This window comes from Rosa rugosa, chromosome 4 (assembly GCF_958449725.1).
Source record: "Rosa rugosa chromosome 4, drRosRugo1.1, whole genome shotgun sequence".
In the NCBI taxonomy this organism is placed as follows: domain Eukaryota; kingdom Viridiplantae; phylum Streptophyta; class Magnoliopsida; order Rosales; family Rosaceae; genus Rosa; species Rosa rugosa.
The window spans coordinates 18157477-18178707 of record NC_084823.1 but is presented as its reverse complement, the minus strand read 5'-3'; the positions used below and the strand labels follow the sequence as shown (position 1 = coordinate 18178707).

Genomic DNA, 21231 nt, shown 5'->3' with positions numbered 1-21231 from the left:
TGTGAAGAAAAAAGTGGTGAAGTGCCGTATTAGATTAATGGGGTACTTGAGCCTGAAGAAACTGATAAGAGGAACAGGTTGAAGAGATGTGGGAATGTGGAATATCTACACGCGTCTTTGTTAAAATAATTGGTTACAAAAGCCACTGTCCCATTTTCCTAAAGCTTATTATTGCTTTCCAGCTGGGTCAACTTCCTCCGCCATTCTTGACTACTCCGTCACACTTACAACTCGATTACTTTCGGTGAAAGGAGCCAGGAAACTGCTTTGCACTTGGCCAAACCGAGAGGACTAATATATATAACAAGAGATATAGTCCTTGACAGCAACAGTACCATCCCAAATTATTTCAATTCAGCCTCCTCACTCATCCTCCTGCAATCAAACAACATGGATCTGAGCCTCGGAGCCTCTTCCTTTTCTTCTTCTTCTTCTTCTTCCACCCATTCATTCACACATGATGTCTTTCTGAGCTTCAGAGGTGCGGATACGCGCAACAATTTCACTGGCCATTTGTACAGTAATTTGGATAACAAGGGAATTAAGACCTTCATAGATAATGACCTTACAAGAGGAGAAGATATAACAGAGGGGCTTCTCGAAGTAATTGAAGGATCAAGGATTTCCATTGTTGTATTTTCTGCAAAATATGCATCTTCAAAGTGGTGCTTGGATGAACTTGTCAAGATCTTTCAATGTAAAGAATCCAAGCAACAAATCGTTTACCCAATTTTCTACAAGGTAGATCCGTCGGAGATACGATACCAGAAGGGCCAGGTTGGTGATGGAATTGCTCACCTCAGCAAGTACGAGGATAACTTAACGAAGGTGGGGAGTTGGAAGGCAGCCCTTACACAAGCAGCAACTTTGTCTGGGTGGCACATCTCGGATGGAGGGTAAGTATGTTCAATCTCAAGCATCTCAACTTTATAATGCAGATTTTAACATTCCACCGTTAACGGATAGTTAACTTAGTTAACATGTTACATAATGTTTAATAGCATCAATAGTTTCACTAACTAATGGAGTACAATTAGAGTATAATCTTGAATTGTCATTGATCCGTCCCCTAAAAAACTGAAAATGTAGGGAAGTTTAAACTAAATATTTCATATGCTTTTATATTTGCAGGCATGAAGCGAATGTTATTGATGAAATTGTTAAAGTGATATCAACCCAAATAATGAAATGCACCCTTTTAGATGTGGCAACACATCCTGTTGGAATAGAATCTCGTGTAGAAGACATACTTAAGCTCTTAAATGTAGACCAAGGCGATCCTCACATGGTAGGGATATGGGGAATTGGCGGAATAGGAAAAACAACACTTGCAAAAGCTGTTTACAATTCAATTAGCCATAAGTTTGAACATAGCTGTTTCTTGAAAATTGTTAAAGAAAAATCACATGGAGGTCTTGTTGAGCTACAAAAAAATTTTCTTTCTAAGATTATAGAGAGGAATCCACCTATTGTGACCAATGTTGATGAAGGAATCACTATGCTGAAGAAAAGCCTAAGACAGAAAAGGGTTCTCTTAGTTCTTGATGATGTGGACAGCTTGGATCAATTAAAAAAACTTGCTGGAAGGTGTGATTGGTTTGGTCCAAGAAGCAGAATTATCATAACAACAAGAGATACGAATTGCCTAAGTGCCCATGAAGTCAATTCAATATATGAGGTCAAGGAATTAAATCATCAAGAAGCTTCAAAGCTCTTCAATTTCAATGCCTTCAAAAGAAATATATGTCTGGATGACTTCTTTGAACTTGCAAATGAGGTAATACGTTATGCTAAAGGGATTCCGTTAGTTTTGGAAGTTCTAGGGGCAGATCTATGTAGTAAAGAGGATAAGGATGAGTGGAAAGAGGCATTAGAGTATTACATGAGATATCCTAACCAAGAGATTCAAAAAACTCTCCAAAGAAGTTACGAGGCATTGCCTGATCGGATAAAAGAAGTTTTTCTTCATATTGCATGTTTCTTTAAAGGTGACAAACAAAGCTATGTGATACATGCACTACAAAGCTGTGACTTGTATCCCAAAATTGCTCTCAAAGTCCTCGTAGAAAAGGCCTTAATAAAAATTGAGAAAGACGATAGCATTTGGATGCATGACCATTTAGAAGACATGGGAAAAGAAATTGTTCGGCAAGAGTTTCCTGATGAGAAAGAAAAACGCAGTAGACTGTGGCTATATGAGGATGTTTGCGAGATTCTTGAGGAAAACAAAGTAAGTGATATATAAATTATTTAGCTTTATGATATTTAATACATGTTGGCTTATAAAATTTTGAAAAAATGTTAGAATTAAATGCAAATATTTATTATGAGAAGAAGAAGAAATTGCTTAATTTGACCAATTTGTGGTTTATTAGGGAACGGATAAAATTAAAGGCATCGTGGTAAGAGGTTTTTATTCACAAAAGATATGCTTAAACGGCGGAAGCTTCACAAACTTGAAAAATCTTCAAATTTTTATAGTCCGTAGAGGGATGCTTTATGGAGAGGGCGTGGATTATCTCCCCAACCACTTGAGGGTCCTTCACTTGATTTCATTACAATCGTTGCAACTAGTCGAGGGATTGAATTTGAAGGTATTTGAAAGAATTCGATCACGTTTTTACACATATATATTGCTGCATTTCAACCTTTTTAATTTGATTTTTCTGTTCTCTTTCTCCCAAACAGGATATGCGATATTTGAAATCTATCAAATTGTCGTACTCTTATGGTTTAACAAGAATTCCCGACTTGTCTGGTTTAACAAGCTTGGAGTATTTGGATCTGTCTTATTGTAATAGTTTAGTTGAAGTTCATCCTTCGGTTGGCCGTCTCAATAAGCTCGTCAATTTGAAACTCACTCATTGTGAAAACCTGCAGATGTTTCCAGAGAGGATCAACTTGAAATCTTTGGAAACTCTGGATCTCTCTTATTGCCGTTATCTTAAGTTCTTCCCTGACATCGAGGGAGACATGAAGTCTTTGAATCGCCTGGATCTAAGTAGGACTAACATCAAAGAGTTACCTTGCTCAGTTGGAAACTTCACTGGCCTTAAATCCTTGTCTCTATCTCACTGTCGTAATCTTACAAATGTACCATCGAGCATCTTCTATGGATTGCAACGTCTGGAGGATCTAGATCTACGCGAATGCTCTAACCTTGTTACATTTCCAGCAAAGTCAGAATCACTTCCTCCACCGGTCTTTTCAACTACCCTGACGAGATTACAAGTTGATTTGAGCTATTGCGAGCGGCTTGAAGAAATTTCAGAATTTCCACGAGAAATAGCTTGTCGGTTGGAAGGTTGTTGGTCGTTGGAAAGAATCTCATACTTGTCAAAAATTTTGGAGAGTAAAGATTCAAAAATGTTCGGTCGGTGGGACTTGACTAGTTGTTGGAGACTCTGCGACAATCTGGCTCGTGGAGTAGTATTTCATCTGGCCAAGAAGAGAAAGATGACATCATCACCGTTTGCGGGAACCAAGGAATTGATGGGAGAGGCTGATGAATTGGCGGCTCTTTTGACTCTTTTTTTCTCTCGTGCGAAATCTGAAGAATTCCACGTAAAATTTCCCGGAAGTTGTCGGATTCAGTTTCCAAACTGGTTCACCTGCCGCCGTCTGTATAGGGAATTAATAACTAAACAGCTTGGATTTTGCATTGAAATTCCTCAAAACTCCAATTGGTACAGCAAAGGGTTGGCTTTCTGTACTCAATCGAGGTTTCCTGGGGTCCCTTATTCTGTTTACATCAATGGAGTAAAGTTTGTTGAAATAAGTGGGAGGTTGAGCCAGATTGTGTGCGTGCATTATATTCCATTGGTTACAGTAATAAGGAGGTTGAGTGAGTGTGGGATGCCGCCACCTGATATGTTTCGAGTTATGTTTCGTTTTGGAAATAATTCTAATGGAATTGGAATGCCTTTCGAGGAAAGCTGGGGAGTCCACCTGATCGAAGATTTGGAAGAAGAAAGCCGATAATAGTCCAGCTGACTTCCAGTAGGTTCATTATCTTTTTCTTTTTGTGTGTTTTCAGGCTTCTTTTATAGCCTACTATCATTCTCAAAATCAAAATGCTATTTGAATCAGAAAACGCATTCTGTTGTCCAAGTATATGCTCATTCTGCTGCCACTGAGTATGACATTGACACACCCGAGTTACTAAACACTTACCTCCGAAGAACTACTCCTTTGAAAACATGATGCTCGATCATCATCATACAATGTTAAGGTACTTATTCCCTGTCTTTGGCATAATGGAACATACATTGGTGTATATCTATCATATATTGTTTCTACTTCTGAACTTGCCATGTGTAGTAGTCTAGGTTAAACACTAAAACTTTTCTGAATTCCCTCGACTTACTTCGTTCAGGAGTTCAATTTAGAGGAAATGATGAGTGAGTCTTTGGAATCAAACCTCTAGAGCATGATCAATGGAGTTGATAATAGGGGCATTTCATTATACACCCAATTTGTAAAAGATCTAATAGAAAAAACCCACCTATTATTTCTTTTCAATTTACACCTAATTATTGCTAACTAGGATAAAATATTAGATTTCATTTTTTGAAGAATTACACAAATTGCCATAATTTAAATCTGGCAAACATAAGTCAACTAGCAAAATTAACGTCATCTTTAAATACCTTAATCGTAGATCTTTTTTATTGGTCCCATTATTATCGCAATTTTCATTAAATTCATCATGATTGCTAGAATTATGGATCTTTTTTTACATAATTTTCTGAATTCAAAGGTTATATAGATTTAAGTGAATGTGATATTTACTTTTCGGTAATTTAAACTTTCTATTTTAAAAGTAACTTTCTGTTTTACTTACAACCTAACCGAAAGGTAGAGGTGTAAAGTTTTTAACCTAACTAATAGATTGTCTTTTTTTTTTTTTAATTACAACCTAAAGATTAGACAGGTACGTTTAGCTAACTTGATTTCTAGAAATTTTCATATCAACCTATTTATTAGAATCATTTTCAACATCAGCCTCTTTTTTAGGTATTCTATCATTGCGAGTTGACCATGTTTATTAGGTTGAAAGTCTCTATAATATATGCATATACCTATATAATAAAGTACTTGATTATTAGAACACTTTTTCTAGTTAATTTGATTTCAAGTATGTATCTAATATATAGGAGGTTTCTTTTTGTTTCTTTTTGTATGACACGGACACCTCTATATTACAATCTTTTTTTTTTTTTTTGTATCATACCTCTTTATTAGGTTTTATATTATATTATACCTATGATCGTAGAAGATACGACCCTTTTTTTAGCTTGAAGGTTTATGGTATTCAAGCCTCACTTACATCTAATTACTCAGTAGGTAAATTAGAAATGTAGTAGTTGAGAGTAGAAAGCTATCATGGGATTAATATGACAATATACCTAAAAAGAAGAAGAAAGTTATCCAAGAACAAGATACATACCTTATAATTAGAAATCTTTCGAGAATATAGAGAGCCACCGAGTGTGAGCCTAGAACTGAAAACACAATAACAAAAGCTTTTTTTCCCATTTCTTGACCCCATCTCGAATCCTTTTCTTTTCTTTAAGAACATTTCTTTAGTCGTTCTTCATAGACACAAGAGAGAAGTATCATACCTCCTTGCCCCCCGCCCTTTCTTTCAAGCAAGAAAAACATTTTCTCCCAGTGATTGAATCAAAATCTCTTTTCATCTTTTGAAACAATAATTGACCCCATAAAAGAAAATTGAAAATCTATTCGAAAACAAAATACCTACATATAAGGAAAACAATAATTGAAATTTGTGCTAGAAATGAACTACTATTGTAATGAGCATATATAGAAATATATACTCAAGTCAATAATCAAAATATAAAGTAAGGAAGAAATTAAGGACGTAATTGATTATGATTGATTTTTTAGCTTAATATTTCAAATTCAAATGGATGATAAGATTAAGCAAGTTACTTAATTTAACCCTCCATAATCAGAAGGGCATATTAGATATATCAAAAGAATGAGAAAAACCATTAATTATAGACATATACTCTATATGGAAGGTTTGCTTATGTAGAGTGGGTGTAAATTGAAAGAAAAATATCTATGGGTTTTTCTCATTAGAAGCTTATATTTTTGGGTTTATATCTAATTTTCTCTTGATAATACCTACACCGAGGGTCTATATGTCTGAATTATTAAGTTGAATTGCAAAGGAATTAGATGCTCCAGATATGGCTGATACAATAGGTAATTGCTTTTCTTTTTTTTTGGTGAATTAATTTAGCTAGTTGCTAATAATGGATTTTATTAACAATGGAAAACTTTATGTGTATTCAGAGCAAGTGGATTATGTACTTCATTAGCAAGCAAGGTTGGACCTACCATGGATTTCATTCATTTTTGCCATGCCTAGTCAAACACACCTCAAGAGGGTTTGGGTCTCTTGCAGCTTTGGTGGCATAGTGAATCCCGGTCCTCTTCTCCAGTCAATTGTCACTATCCCATTAGCGAGTGTAATGGATTCTGTTTCACAAGGTTACTTCCAATGTGAGTGCACAGTTGGTCTTTGTTCTGTTTATCTTTAAAAATAATACTAGGAAAGAAAAATTTGCCAACTAAAGGCATTCTTGAACACCAGGTTGTCCACACCTTCTGGGTTCTAATGTCTACCTAAAATTAGTTCAGCACTCTTTTCGCTTGTTTTCATTTTCTTTTAGTATAGGCAGTAATGTTTGTGAGTTAGTTTACCTTTGTTACTGTGAAGTTCTTGATGAATAATCTGATTAAGATGAAAGGAGAACAGCATTTGGGCCTCTTAAGAAGAAGGCAATACATGCTTGTTGCAAGTTTGGGTCATCCTTGAAAAAAAGGTTCAAGGGTTAGAGTAATGTCTGCCCAGATTGAGGAGGACACTGATGCAGAAGAGTTGCAGGCGGGTGGAAGCATTTCACCAAGAGCTTATATTGGAACAACATGGTGATTGATCAACATATATAAGATGCTGAGGTGAACTATATACTCCCTTTTAATTAACAATTAGAGATGGTTTATGAGTTGCTATCATGTGATTAATTATGACTAAATTCTTATCTTTATCTAAGCTGGTACAGATTTTTAAGGGCCCAGCAAGTGCGGGATGATATGCTCAACTTGAGGAAGGAATTTTTTTGTTCAACTGTGGTACAGATTTTTGCTTCCATTGGAGCTTTTAGTGGAGACAGTCTCGTTTGACTACTTTTAAACTTCTTTCTTTGTTTATTTTGTAGACAGACTGATCTAATCAGTGGGATGCCAAACTGCTCGAGATTTAATTAGTTTAGTACTGGGTTCTACCTCTTCAAATGCGAAAGCGAAGGCGAAGGCGACTTGTTAGAGCCTCGCGAGGCGAGTGCCTCAAGGCGTTGAGGCGATCGCCTTTCCCGAAAATATTATAATAATACATTATAATTATAGACAATATAAGAAAATATTTAGGTTAAAATAAAGAAAGAAATCCACAAAAATAATATATTTTCAAATATTCAAGTGGTATCTGCAACTATCATGGTACTACTAGCAATATAAGTTCTATCAGTTCTATTGCTGATGTATAAAAACGTCTATATTGGTTACAAGAAACTTTAGTAAATTAATTCCAAATGACCTTGCTGGCTGAATATTAATAGAGAATGATTATTAAATAGAAAGAAAAGGAGGTAAAATGAGGTTATAAAAGACGTCGTTTTGTTGCTTTAATTAATTGCCAAAGACGACGTCGTATAAAGGAGGTCGTTTAAAGCAATATACTTGAGCAATTAACTCAAACCCACGTTGTTTTGATGCGAAAGATGAAAGAAAAAAAAAAGGGACCCACGACTTCACCTTCTTCCTTGCGCCCAGGCCGCATCACAGCTCGCCTTCTGCAAAAACAGGCGCCCCATCGCTTTTCCGTACGCTTTTCCAGTAGCGCGTCTTAGTTTGGACCGACAAGGCGATTTACCGTCGCCTCACACCGAAGCGCGCCCCGGGCTCGCCTCGGCATCGCCTTTGAAAACACTGGATATTAGACAAGGTGAAAATCAGCAATGTTGTCGTCTTAAGGCAAGCTAAAATGAATCTAGAGATCTGATCGAGACAATAATGAGTCACTGAGTTTAGGTAACTTCTTTTTCTAGGAGCTACTAGCGTAGACAATCATTCCAATATGTATTAAAGGTTGGTCTTGTGGATTTGAGCTTTTGAAGGTGCTGTCTTCTAATTACATACGCGCAATGATCTATGTAGAATGCATTGTAAAGTGCTTTCAAGAAGATTTTGGATTCTTGGTAGCAGCCTTGCATGGTGTACTACATCCCTACTTTTCCGTCAATTCTCAGCATTACCAGCAGTCTGGAAATGCCTACATCTGCATACAAATGTGAGTACACTGTTTTTCTTTATTCTGTTGCAGTTAGTCATTGCCATTCTTTCTTCCACAATTACTGTAGGTCTTTGATAGTAATATATGTTCTGTAAAGTTGTCCAGTCCTTTTGGCAATCGTTGATTTTTGCTGTCTACCTCATTGTGTAGGCAATCATTTCGATTTTGCACAGCTCGTGTCTTAGAGAGACCATGATCCTACCTCTGCAGTAGGAATACGAAACCTACACGACTACTTTAAATACTCAATATCGCCCAAACCTCCAACACAAATTGTTCCAACTGGTGCAAGGTTAACATTGACAAAGTCCTGCAGCTCTGTCTCTGGAAGATTTGGTGCAGGAGAATATCATGAAGGAATTTAGCAACTGGATCATAGGTTTTTCTGTAAGCCATGCTCTTGGTACAATTATGAAAGCTTAAGTGTGGGGTTCATTCACGGGTCTTCTTATTCCAGCTTAGTTAATCTACAAAGAGCCTATTCTGTGACACTAGCTGGGACATCTCAGTGACTCGTGTCTAGCTACAAGGAAGTTAGAAACAGCAGATAACTTGCCAAGCTTGATCATCCTTAGCTACAAGAAGATTTATGGATTTGTAAAGACTGGGGCTTTGCAATATTGCAAATGCAATGCTATATAGTTTCTTTCGTGCTTAGGTGCCAGACTTCAAAAAGAAAGAAAAGAAAGGGAAATGCACCCTATGTAGTTGAATTTTAGATACTTGCGGCTTTGTGTACCACATGAACCTTTTTTTTTTTTTTTTGTAATATGAGAAACTGATTCCTTTCGCTTTCTTCCAAATATTTTTGTTGTAGCTATTTTTGTTGTATATCTGGGGAAAATGTTGAAACTTGAGAATTCTAGACATAGATTAAATAAACAAGGTAAAGATTGTATCTTCTTGGAAATCCTACGAAATGATGATCTTCCCTCTCTCTGCCTGCATCTGTGTTTTAAATTTTTAATTGCTGCACTTAGTTGGTTTTTTTTTTTTTTTGGGTGGTTCTGGGAGTAGTCCCCTTTTTCCCCGATCATTGTTGAGCCCCTTCATTGTACGTTTGGGCTTGCCGACCTCTGAAGTTGAAGTTAAAACAGCCAGCCGAAAAGAACTACCACAAGCTGTATTAGATGCATATATAAGTAATACCAATTGCTTCCTACGATTTTAGAAGTTTCTTGTGGCTAGGGCGTGACAAAAAAGAGAGTTCACTCTTGAAAACTGATCATTGTGGCGCTGCTTTTTTGTATCAAAAGCTCAGAGATGCACATATAAAGTAATATTGTAGTCACAGATCCTACCAAGGTTCCCATCTTTCAAAATATCCCATATTCCCACCTCCAGAAGTTCAAACTATCCTTCATCGAAAGACAAAAGAATCCCTTCCAAAATATCCCTGTGTCCAAACATCAAAACATAAGCATAAGAGTAAAAAGCCACAGTTTTTCTAGTAAGATTCAGCCCCAATTATTCAGTTTCAGTTATTCAATAATATGCTCAAATATGAAACAAAGAAATACAGTATTATTATTACCTCCATTCCAATAATCCATTGGGAGCAATTTGATCCATATATACTACAACGATCTCCCTGCAAGCATTGAAACATATAAAAATCCAATATTTTTCCTTTTGTTTACAAATGTGAGTAACTGGGGACTTGACTTACAGGACTCAGAACACACATATGTTCTTCTGAGGTTTGAGTATCAACTGGTTCATACATAAGCGACATGGCTATGTGGGTCTTTCCATAACAAGTTTCCAGATACAAAATTATGTTCTCCTCCAAAGCTTTCTTACACAGTTCCAATTGATACCTTCAAAACCAACACATAAAAATCAATAAACAAAACAAAAAGACTCCACCTTTACTTCCATTTTCAATAATCAAATTCCAAATGAACCCAACCCAATATCCAATTAATTGAGCCAAACTATTTGTCAATATCTAGTACCAGCTGTCCAGTGTGTGAATATATAGTTCCAAATGATACCAAATCCTACCAACATGCAATGTATATTCGTTCTCTTTGAACCATTTTGGCCCTTGAAATCAGGCATGATCGGGTTTTGCAACTAAAAGCAACTAAAATTACCTCCTCCTCATTGCCATAAGAGTGGAGCACAATCAATACACCGATATCCTGCCTGCAATTAGAAGAATCAGAAAAAGACTGAAATTTGATCTCAATCGGGTACAAAAGTCAACAATCCTAAGGTTATTTTCTTCAATCCTATTTAATTGAACTACAACTAAATAGCAAAATAACATTTACTGCAGAAAATGGCAGATTCTCCGGCTGTAATTAACTTGGCAAAATTACTGTCTTTATGAAGATTGCCTTATTTTCATCAATTCCAATCATATCAAAACTCAAGTATAATGTGTGTGCATGGTGTAGCTCAGTGCCAACAAAGAAATAAAGAACTAGAAGAAGAGGTTACATAATCTTACAGTAAGACGTTCTTCATAAACCCAATCAGTTCACTCTGAATTAAGTTCAACAATACCATTGAATGCGATAGATACCTGAGCTGAGCTTGTCAGGTCATCTTCAAGAAGTAACCAAAAGAATCTTCCAGAACCAGAATTTGGGTTCGAGAACACCACTATCATTAGAAGTACAATACACGGAGAGAGAGACTTCATGAATCGCCCTTTCTGAGAAATTCCTCAACATTCTCAATTCCGTCAATCACAGAGTAATATGTGCTGTCATCGGGAGTAATCCCTCTGCTCTCGTGAGCAAGATCACCTTCTTGGTTTTTGCATAGACCTTTTATAAGAGCATTGTCCGTTAGAAGTGTAGGATTGAAACCTATACTCAACATCTCATCTCAAACTTTGAAGGCATCATTCATATCACCTCGTTTACTATGTCCACTAATGAGGGTGTTGTAACTAATGTAATCACGCTTAATTCCCCTTGTCTTTATCTCATCCAGAAGTTCCCGAGCTTCCTGAACTTTCCCTGCCCTGCAGCGCCCTTGCATTAGGGTATTGTACGTCACTTCATCTGGATGAACCTTCATTTTATCCATCTTCCTCAAAAGCGAAAATGCACGCTCCATATTCCCATTAGCACAATGACCATCAATCAAGGCATTGAACATCACCAGATCCGGTAGAACACCTTTACGCAGTATCTTCTCAAACAAGTCATCTGCCTTATTCATTCTCTTCCTTTTACTCAAAACATAAATAAGTGATGTATAAGTTTCCTTAGTGGGCTCTATCCCTTTACTCAACATTTCATCGCGAAGGATAAACGCTTTCTTTGCATTCCCAGACCTGCAATAGCCATTAATCAGGATATTATACGTAATGGCATCAGGAACCATTCTCTTCTCTTCCATTTCTCTAACCATACAATCAGCCTCACTCACCCTACCTTCTATAAATAATTCATGAATCAACAAATTGTAAGTTGACACCGTCAGCATTATACCCTTCTTCATCATCTCATCTCTATAACCAAAAGCCCTGTCCAGATCACCCTTATTGCAATAACCATCAATCAACGTGTTATAAGGAACAGCAATCGGAAGCAGCCCAATTTGCAGCATTTTATCAAAAAGACCGGATGCTTCAGCAAGTCTTCCTTCCTTGCACATCCCACTAATAAGCAATCCATACATGTAAGAATCCGGCTGAACACCTCTACCTTTCATAGCACTAAAGATCATCTGAGCCCCTCCAACTCTGCCTCTCAAACAAAACGCATGAATGATAGTGTTATAAGTAACAACAGTAGGCCTCCATAAACCCAAGAAGCTCCTTCGCCTTGTTCAACTTGCCTTGTTTACACAACACAACACATTAATCATGATGTTAAAAAGTACAAACACTGGACTTGATCTTCAACCTAAACATGTCAGCATACAAAACCCAAGCCCTCTCTCTCTCTCGGTTCGATTCAATTTCGAAAACAAACTCAACAGTTCATTTCAAGTCTTAGTCCTAGGCATAACATTTCCCACTGAGAAGTTTGGAAGAGGAGGGGAGGTTGGGGGGAAGGTGTTCGATGAATTGCCACTGAGAATTTTGGATGGAGTTGAGGAGGGTGATGGGTGGAGGGTCTGGTTGGGAGAGGTGGGGAGGATACGCCTATGGATGGTATGTGTAGCACCAACAACTCTCGATGGAAAAAAAGAACAAAAAAAAAATGGAAGTGTAGTTAGTGAATTAGAGGTATAATGAGTATTTTATTTTTTTCATAATATAACTAAGGTTATTTGAGGAATTCAAAAGGAGGTTTAGTGAGCAAATTTTTGTATTTAAAAACACAAAGGAGGTGTAGAGAGTATGAGAGGTTAAATGAGCAAATTTGGAGGTCTCAATAGGAACTCTCATAATATTTTGGTCAATTAATATGTTAATAATATAGAAGTTCAATTAAAAATAGAAATTAAAATGTATCTCTACCCTCTTATGAAAATAAAAAATTTAAAACAAGATCTCATCAAAAATTAATTTGTTTTATAGATTTGTGACAAAACATTTCAAGTAAAACTATAAAACTTTTTTTTTTTACACGAGTTTAGAGAATTCTTAAGGAAGTTTTAAGTGACAAACTAAGTTGCGTCGTTGACAAAAAATTTAGTATGACGCTCTCTCTTTCTCTCTCAAGAGTAACCCTAAGGTTGTCATCGATCTTGCTTGATGGCAATGCTGCAAACTTTCTGACTCTCAACAGAGAGGTTTCTCGGCCACGTAGTGACTCGGGCTCTTGGAATTGGAAGGGGGGCAGCGCTTCTCTTTCTACTTCCCTCCTCGGCGGCGACGACAATTGGTTTCACCGGTGCTCCTTGAATTCATGTTTGGATCGGCTTCATCTTCTTGGCAGACCGAAGCCTCGGATGGTGGTCGTCTTGGCCGCGTTGCAGCAAGTCTCCTCGCCTCCATTGTCCGACGGAGTAGGGACTTTCAGCGCTGGATCTGTCTTGCCGTGGGTGAAAAAGAATTGGAAGCTGCTTAGCGCAAGGCTGGCTTCGATACCGAGCTTGGTTTCTGCCGGCAGTGGCGGAGACGGATTAGTGCAGGCAGCTAACTGAGGTGGTGCCGGTGCCGGAATGCACACAGGTTGCCCAACAATGATGGCAACACTGAGGTGGAAGTTTTCTTTTCCTCTAGGGTTTGCTCTCGTTGGGTTGGTTGGGCCTTGCACTGGGCTGCCTATTCATTGTGGGCCTCGGATTGGAGGATCTGTTTGGGCTGCATGGGCTTCCTTCTGGGCTAAGGTGGATTGGAGGTTTTCTATTTGGGAAGTTCTGATGAATGAAGAGGGAGTGGATGGCGACACGTCATCCTCTACTCTACATGTTGCTTGATTTTTTATCTTGGTCGCAAAGACCAGTTGCTCTGAGGGTCATTTTTACTTTATTGCTTCGGAGTTTCTAGGTTTTTGTTTGAAATAATGGTGCGTAGAGTTTCTAAAAAGTGGGTGTATTGGGAGTATTTTGGGTTCTTGTTCTTGTTTAGAATATGAGTTTTAGGGTACTTTGAGGAACGATTCTTTCTGTCGACCCCATAGGGGTGTTTCGTTTTTGCACTGCTTGCTGAATCTATATAATGGACTGACCTCTTTTGATCAAAAATAAAAAAATAAAATAAAAAAATAAGACTTTTTTTTGGGACAAACTATAAAATTAACATTATCATTCATATTTTTAATTGAAGTTGAAAGTTTTTCTTTTTGATTATCTCATTTTTTATAGCCACAATATAAGTGAAAATAAGTGATATTACAAAAAAATAAGGGAAAAGAAAAGTAATTTTACAAGCTTATCCTTGAAAAATGAGTCACATGTTAGTTTTCAATGGAACATTAACTAGAGTTAGTGATGAATACCATTTGAAATGAAATCGAAAAGTTCAGGTACTGGTTGTGATCAAAATTGAAGTTTAAGTACCATGGATAAGATAGAGGATAAATTCAGGTACCATTTGTGATAATAACCCTATTGATAAATTGATCGATGTTTTCAATATTTGGGAATAATTGGAAAATAAAGAGACATGCAAAAAGCCTCAGATATGAGATTAAACTTAGTAAAAGAAAATCATATAACGGATGCTTAAGATCTGAGCTGATATCGATTAAAAGCCTATAGAGACCAAAGCACATAGATGTTATATAAATAATTTTTTCTTCAAATTTTTGATGTATCGATAAATTGATCGATGTTTTCAATGTTTAGGAATAACTGGAAAATAAAGAAGACATGCAAGAAGCCTCGGATCTGAGCATAAACTTGTAAATAAACCAGACAAAGGGTGTGAGTAGCGCCACTGACTCTCAACAAGAAGAAACCATATAACTAAAATTTTCAAGTTTTGATAAATAGATATGAGTATAAACCTATGAGACAAAAAAAAAGGGAAGAAGCCTCATATCTAAGCTTAAGATTGATAAAGAAAACCGATAAATAATGTGGCTAACACCACCGGCTCTTAACGAGAAGAGACCAGCTCGAAAATTTTCCAGAAATGAAATGGCACGGGTTATTTTTTTCTTAATTCCCGAAAAGATTTTTGATAAATAGGTCCATGCATGCATTCAAGGGACAAAAAAAAAATTCGAATAGAAAAAATGCTTATATCCGAGCTCAAGCTCAATGAAGCAAATCCATGGAGGGTATAGTTAGCACCACCAGCTTTCAATGGGAAATGGCAAGAGGATGGGGACTATTTATAGAAAAATGAGGTTTTCCTAATGAGAGAACTTTTTTTTTTTGTGAAAGAAGTCTATTGCTAGTCCATTTTTTTGCCAAAACCACAAGGCAGTTTAGCCCAATGTTTTGCCAAAACCAGTAGTGTTTGGAAACAGTTGTCTTATTAGCCCATTGTTTTGTTAAAGCCAGTAGCAGTTGGAAACGGTCGTCCTATCTATAACTTAGGCCAACACTCTTGTGGTAGATGCATGAATAGAACTCATTCTTACAACAGATTTGCAGTATTCATGGTTGAGAGTTGTGAGGTAGCTGCAGAAAACCAAGATGAAGAAGATGATGATGCTGGTGGCAAATTTTGCAGAAGATTGTTAAGCCATCAGAAAGCCATTTCCTAGCAAGCAAATAGGAGTTACTCATCATCCATAAGCCGCCTGAGGTGCGCCCACCATTCAGGATAATTACCAACTCCAATAGAAGCCTTGATCCAAATAGATAGGCTTTAAAGAGCATATATCGACCTAAATGCCCAAGAATGTCTAATTCATAGGCTAGGTCATCCCAATCCACAAAGTAATAAGTGAGGATGATAAGGCACCCTCCTTGAAAGCCCATGAATTAGGCCCATAGCCCATGTATGAGTCTAGGCCCAACGGCCCAAGCCCACACTAGCAGAAGCACATGCCATCTTTTGCCATGCTGCCGCTGTTGCCAAGTTTTCCGGCAGTAAGCCCTTCTAGAATATCATCATGCCGTCAACTCGCTGACAAAACTAACCCGGTCTACACCAGCTATTAGAAAGACTGATCGTCTACCACCAAATCAACCCGAGCAAATTTAGTAAGCAAGAGATCTAAAAAAACCAATCTGCAATCCTCGATCTACAGTACAGATCCGATGCCGATCACGCGCACTGTAAACCGGCGATCAAACCAAGGCAGAAAACATTCCAACCTCCTTCACCACCACATAGCACAGGACTTTAGCGCCCAGCGTTCCCATGACCCCCACCGAAGCCTCGCAGGTGCTAGAACAAAACAAACACCAATCATAAAATTTTCCGCTGCTGTGCTTCGTTCAAAACCCTAAGACCCCGTTTGGTCGACCGGAATGTTACGATGGGAAAAAACATTATACTCATTTTCCTTTCAAGGATGGAATGGAATTGATTTATTTGTGGTGTTTGGAAAAATCCAAGACTTGAGATTAGGAAATTGTTTGAAAGAATTAATCTGTTAATGATTTTTCAATAATGCCCAATCGAATTAAATATTGAAGATTAGAAAAAAAATACATGTAATTAATAGGGGAAATTACTGGTCACACCCTGTACTTTGGGTGCCTCGACAGTTCAGTCTCTCACATCTTAATTTTAACACATAACTCCATGAACATTCAAATTTCACACAATTTGGTCCAAAATGACCATTTTACCCCTCATTTCCTTTTTTTTTTTTTTTAATTCTTCTCTCTCTCTCTGTTTTTTTTTTTTTGTTATTTTTTCTGCTTCTCTCTTTCTCTATCGGCAACCATCTTACCAAGATGCATTCCAACATGCCCCTCATGATATCTCAGCAATGTACCCATCAACCTAATGCATTCCTTTCGAACAACGCTCTTTTGTTCCAAATCTGTATCCAAAATACACGACAGAAATGGAGCAATCCCATATGGGTTTAAGCACTCCACAATTTTCTCAAGCTCTTCGACACCTATTTGGTAAGTATCAACAACCACCTTTTGTTTGAGCTTGAAAGCCACCTGTTGCACAGTGAGTCTCCCATTTCCTCTCCCCTTAGCATTCGTCTTCATCTTGATCATCGAATCCTAACTCAATAGCCCCAAATTCCACCTATTCCCTCCACAATCAAGAACCCCACTTCCTAACTATAGGAATCAAATCACTAAAATCCTGCAAAATTGAAAGCAAAACAAGATTTCAACAACCCAAACCAACATTATTGATTCCCACACCATAATGAACCTAACATAAGCTATGTTTTCATTCAATTTTTGAATAAAAGATTTGGGTAATAAACCAAAACATTCCAACTAAATAAAGATCAAAACTTTCTTTCTCTAACTCTATAGAAACTTGCCCAGATGAACAGGAAGCTTCAGCGTGGTGGAATCAGAGCGAAGTATGGGAGCTTCGTCTTGTTCTTCCACCATTTTCTCAAGCTCCACGATGGAAGGGGTTTCGAAATTGGGCTCGCCGGCGGCTAATCGGATCAAGGGGACTCCGGCCTGGCTAATCGCATCCTCTAAATCTTCCGGTGCCGTCTTTCTGAGCCGAGAGAGAGAGGGAGGGAGAGAGAGAGAGAGAGAGAGAGAGAGAGAGAGGGACCTAGTGTTCGACAATGAGGAGTCTAGTCGAAGAAGAGGATGAGGGGCGATGACGAGGCTTTCTAATTCGTTTGAAGATTTCGACGATGAAGGGCAATGGTGGCTGCCTGGCTGGAGAGCAGGCAAGCAAGATCGGACTGATCCTATGCTCGAACAGGTCGCAAACGACCCCGCGATTGGTTTGAGTTGGGGTCACAAGATCGGGTGGGGGCTTTGCTGGGATCTACTGGCGTCAAGTTGGCGGCGGGACGACGAGGAAGGCTCAGGCGAGTTGGCGAGACAGAGAGAGAGGAAAGACAGCACCATCTTTCTGAGCTGGGAGGGGGGGGAGAGAGAAGGAGAAAAAAAAAAGAGAGAAAAGAATTTTTTAAAAAAAAATAAGAGGAAATGAGGGGTAAAATGGTCATTTTGGACCAAATTGTGAGAAATTTGAATGTTCGAGGAGTTATTTGTTAAAATTAAGATGTGAGAGACTGAACTGTCGAGGCACCCAAAGTACAGGGTGTGACTAGTAATTTCCCCAATACACACACACACACGCACACATATATATACATGCCCGTTCTAGAGCGGACGTCTGCACTGCCCCAAAAGTGCGGACGTTGATGCTTCTGCAGCAATTAGGCGCCGACGGCGGCGCAAATCTTACCGGACGGAGGCCAGAGGCATCCCAGACCGCTTCTGGGCAGCGATCGAGGTCGAAGGTTTTGGGCAGCGACCTCACCTGAAACTTCAAGGTTCTGGGCAGCGATTGCAAACTGGTAGCCGGCGAGTCCACCAGCAAGAAGAAGGTCAAGATCGACCCCTGGCCTCCGTCCAACAAGTCCCGCCGCACCGTCGGCGCCTGAACGGAGCAGAAGCATCGACGTCCACACTTTTGGGGCAGTGCGGTCGTCAGCCTCTGATCCTATATATAAGGCCCTTATAGTGATACCCAAACGACTATCAATTTGGTATCACTATACATAGGGCCCTTATAGTGATACCCAAACGACTATCAATTTGGTTGAAAATTTGCAGAAGTGATCTACTCATGGAGACTTAAAAATTGAACGGTCAAGATGCCGAAATATAATCGAAAAGTGGGTCTCATAAAAGATCCTTTAAAATGACTAAAAAAAAAATCCTTTAGTGGAAGGGATCTTTTATACATATAGAGAGAGTTTCTAATGAGGACTAGTTGATGACTTTATTGTGAGACCCAGTTCTAGATCACATTTTCGCAAATCAATATTTAGATGTTTAGATATTCATGTGTAGATCATTTATGCAGTTTTTCAACCAATTTGAAAATTGTTAATGCATTCATAATCGTGATTTATCAGTTATGAACATGAATGGTTCATGTTTGACAAATTTAGTTTGTCCATTGATTTGATCTAGTTCAGTTCCTTAACGATTGACTATTTAGAAGAAAATTTTCAGAATAAATCTACTCCTGCATATATAAGCATCTAACGGTTGATTTACCGTAATGTAATCATAATAAAAAAGTGGATCTCCCAAACCGTAGATTAGAAAGTCCTCAACTAGTCTTGATTTTAGTGGTCCTTATATATATATATATACATGCGGGTTCTGGAGCGGACGTCCGCACTTCGCTAAAGTGCGGATGTCGATACTTCTGCAGCGTTTCAGGCTGCGGCACGGGGTGTTTGGCTCCAGTTTTTCTTGAGCTGGTCAACAGTCTCTTTTCTGCGCGGGCGTGCCAGCACCGTTCGGGTGCGGTCGTCGGGGGTGTCCCTTGACCTGACTTCTATCAAGCGATTGTAGACGAGGAGAGCACCAACCTCGTCGTGGGATTCTTTATGCCTCGTGGCGAGGACTTTTGCTGAGGTTTCTTCTTGTTCACAAATCGATACTCAATATTGCAGATTGAGCAGAGCGAAATCACCGGGAAGTATTGAGATCTTGCTAAAGCGTGACTTTAGCTTGGCTGGGTTGCTAGGGCGTTACCCTTGCTTGGCTGGTTCTGTAACCGTTGTGGTCGCGGCACTACCGTCGGCTCTCGAGGAGACTAGGACCGAAGCACGTTGACAGAGGGTTTGGTGGCATTGAAAGTCGGCTTCTGAGAAGACTAGGACTAGGAGTGTGATCACCGATAAGAGAAAGAGAAGGAGAGGATAGTTGCTCTTAGAGAGGTTGCTCTAGAGAGAACTTAGATCATCTTAGAGATGTTTTGATGAATGAATTGGTGAATTGTTCTATGTTGTAGCCTCTATTTATAGGCTACCAAGCAACACTATTTGGCCTTAAAAACAAATCATAATGGGTTAGGTTTGAGCACTTAAACACTTAATGGAATGTTAGGTTTTGAGCACTTAAACACTTAATGGAATGTTAGGTTTGAGTCATTTTCTGCTCCCTTATCCTTCAATTTTTATCTCCATCAAGCACTCAGTTTTTCACCGTGACTTCTTCATAAGAAATGTTCCACTATGAGTGTAGATCACCCTGATAAATTTTCAGAGCTTTTCATATAGTGGTTGGGCCGAAAACGCTGCTGGACCTCGTACAGGTCCAGTTTCCAAGCCTTTCTAGACAAGGAAATTCCTTCAATTTTATCTCCATCAAGCACTCCGTTTTTCACCATGACGTCTTCATAAGAAATGTTCCACTATGAGTGTAGATCACCCTGATAAATTTTCAGAGCTTTTCATATAGTGGTTGGGCCGAAAACGCTGCTGGACCTCTTACAGGTCCAATTTTCCAGTTTTGCTTCTGCAGAAAATTGGACTGTTTGTTTGAAGGTTTTCCACTCCGAACGAGCTTTGGCACTCTTCATAAGAAATGATAAATGAGATGTCTAGAATTAATCTGGAAAGTTTCAACTCATTTGAAGTTCGGATGGTTAGTCCGCCATCCCTCATTTCTTGTCTAGCTCGCTTTCTCCTAGCCGAAGTAGGAAAATGTGCTAAAGTTGATTTTTCATTTCCATGTTTGGTAGGCCTTATTTAGCCTCTTAATAATATATTTTTGAACTTATCGAAAATATATATGTGAGCCACTGATATTGGCTCAATTGCTCCAAGACACGTTTTGTCAAACCAAAATGCTCATTTTGGGTCCAAACACGGGGCTTGCCAGACGGAGGCCGAATGCATCCCAAACCACTTTTGGGCAGCGATCGAGGTCGGAGGAGATCGAGGTTGAAAGATTCTGGGCAGCGACCTCACTTGCAACTGCAAGGTTCTGGGCAGCGCTGCAACCTCGTCGCCGGCGACTCCACCCAACTACAGACTGGTCCGTCCGACCCCTGGCCTGAGTAGAGCTGCAGCGTCGACGTCCGCACTTTAGCGACAGTGCATACGTCCTCTTCAGAACATTTTCGTGTATATATATATATATATATATATAATTTGAGCATGTAAATATGAATCTAAGAGACAAGCTTTAGAACAAAGGATAGAGTTCAAAGTTGATTTCCATCAAGAAATTTTTGGATTGAATTTTAAATTCCATCAAGAGTCATGAGAAAAATGAATGATACGAACTATTAATTGATAAGATTTTATGAGAATTGAAATACTACATCCTAGATGGTACTCCTATCCCGTCTCTTTCATAGAATTGGACTCTGGTCAACTCATTTATTTTAATTTACAAACAAGGGAAAGATAAGAGAGAACTTTAGAGAAGATGAACATCGAAAGAACGAAAATACCTTTCAAAAGATGACAGCCTTAACGTCGTTAGTGCCTCTTGTTACTTATGTTGTGTTAGGGTCAAAACCTCAAGTATCATCGTGATATTTTTTAAACTTAAGGCACCAAAATTTATAATGGGCGAAAGCTTCGTTACAGTTTGCACTTTGGTATTTTGAC

At 38.5% G+C, this 21231-nt stretch overlaps 2 protein-coding genes across 15 annotated transcripts; one reads left to right on the top strand and one right to left on the bottom strand.

Annotated features, from left to right (window-relative positions):
• LOC133742417 (disease resistance protein RUN1-like) lies at positions 1-9268 on the top strand. Of its 14 annotated transcripts, XR_009862567.1 has the most exons (9): positions 1-896; positions 1132-2230; positions 2376-2594; positions 2689-3999; positions 4091-4168; positions 4201-4231; positions 6325-6534; positions 6626-6993; positions 7089-7298. XR_009862567.1 is itself a non-coding variant. In XM_062170072.1 (4 exons), the coding sequence occupies exons 1-4, from the start codon at positions 391-393 to the stop codon at positions 3979-3981; spliced, it is 3117 nt and encodes a 1038-aa protein (XP_062026056.1). In that variant the 5' UTR covers positions 1-390; the 3' UTR covers positions 3982-4233. The 14 variants fall into 14 exon arrangements, 1 of the variants encoding a protein (XP_062026056.1); XR_009862565.1 differs by having other exon boundaries at positions 4090-4231; XR_009862568.1 differs by having other exon boundaries at positions 2689-4231; positions 7098-7167; positions 7258-7298.
• Positions 9269-9795: 527 nt separating this feature from the next.
• LOC133745842 (pentatricopeptide repeat-containing protein At2g15630, mitochondrial-like) lies at positions 9796-12387 on the bottom strand. The gene is made up of 4 exons (XM_062174008.1): positions 10920-12387; positions 10486-10537; positions 10056-10206; positions 9796-9977 (listed from the first exon to the last, which is right to left on the bottom strand). The coding sequence occupies exon 1, from the start codon at positions 12074-12076 to the stop codon at positions 11228-11230; it is 849 nt and encodes a 282-aa protein (XP_062029992.1). The 5' UTR covers positions 12077-12387; the 3' UTR covers positions 9796-9977; positions 10056-10206; positions 10486-10537; positions 10920-11227.
• Positions 12388-21231: the final 8844 nt, after the last annotated feature.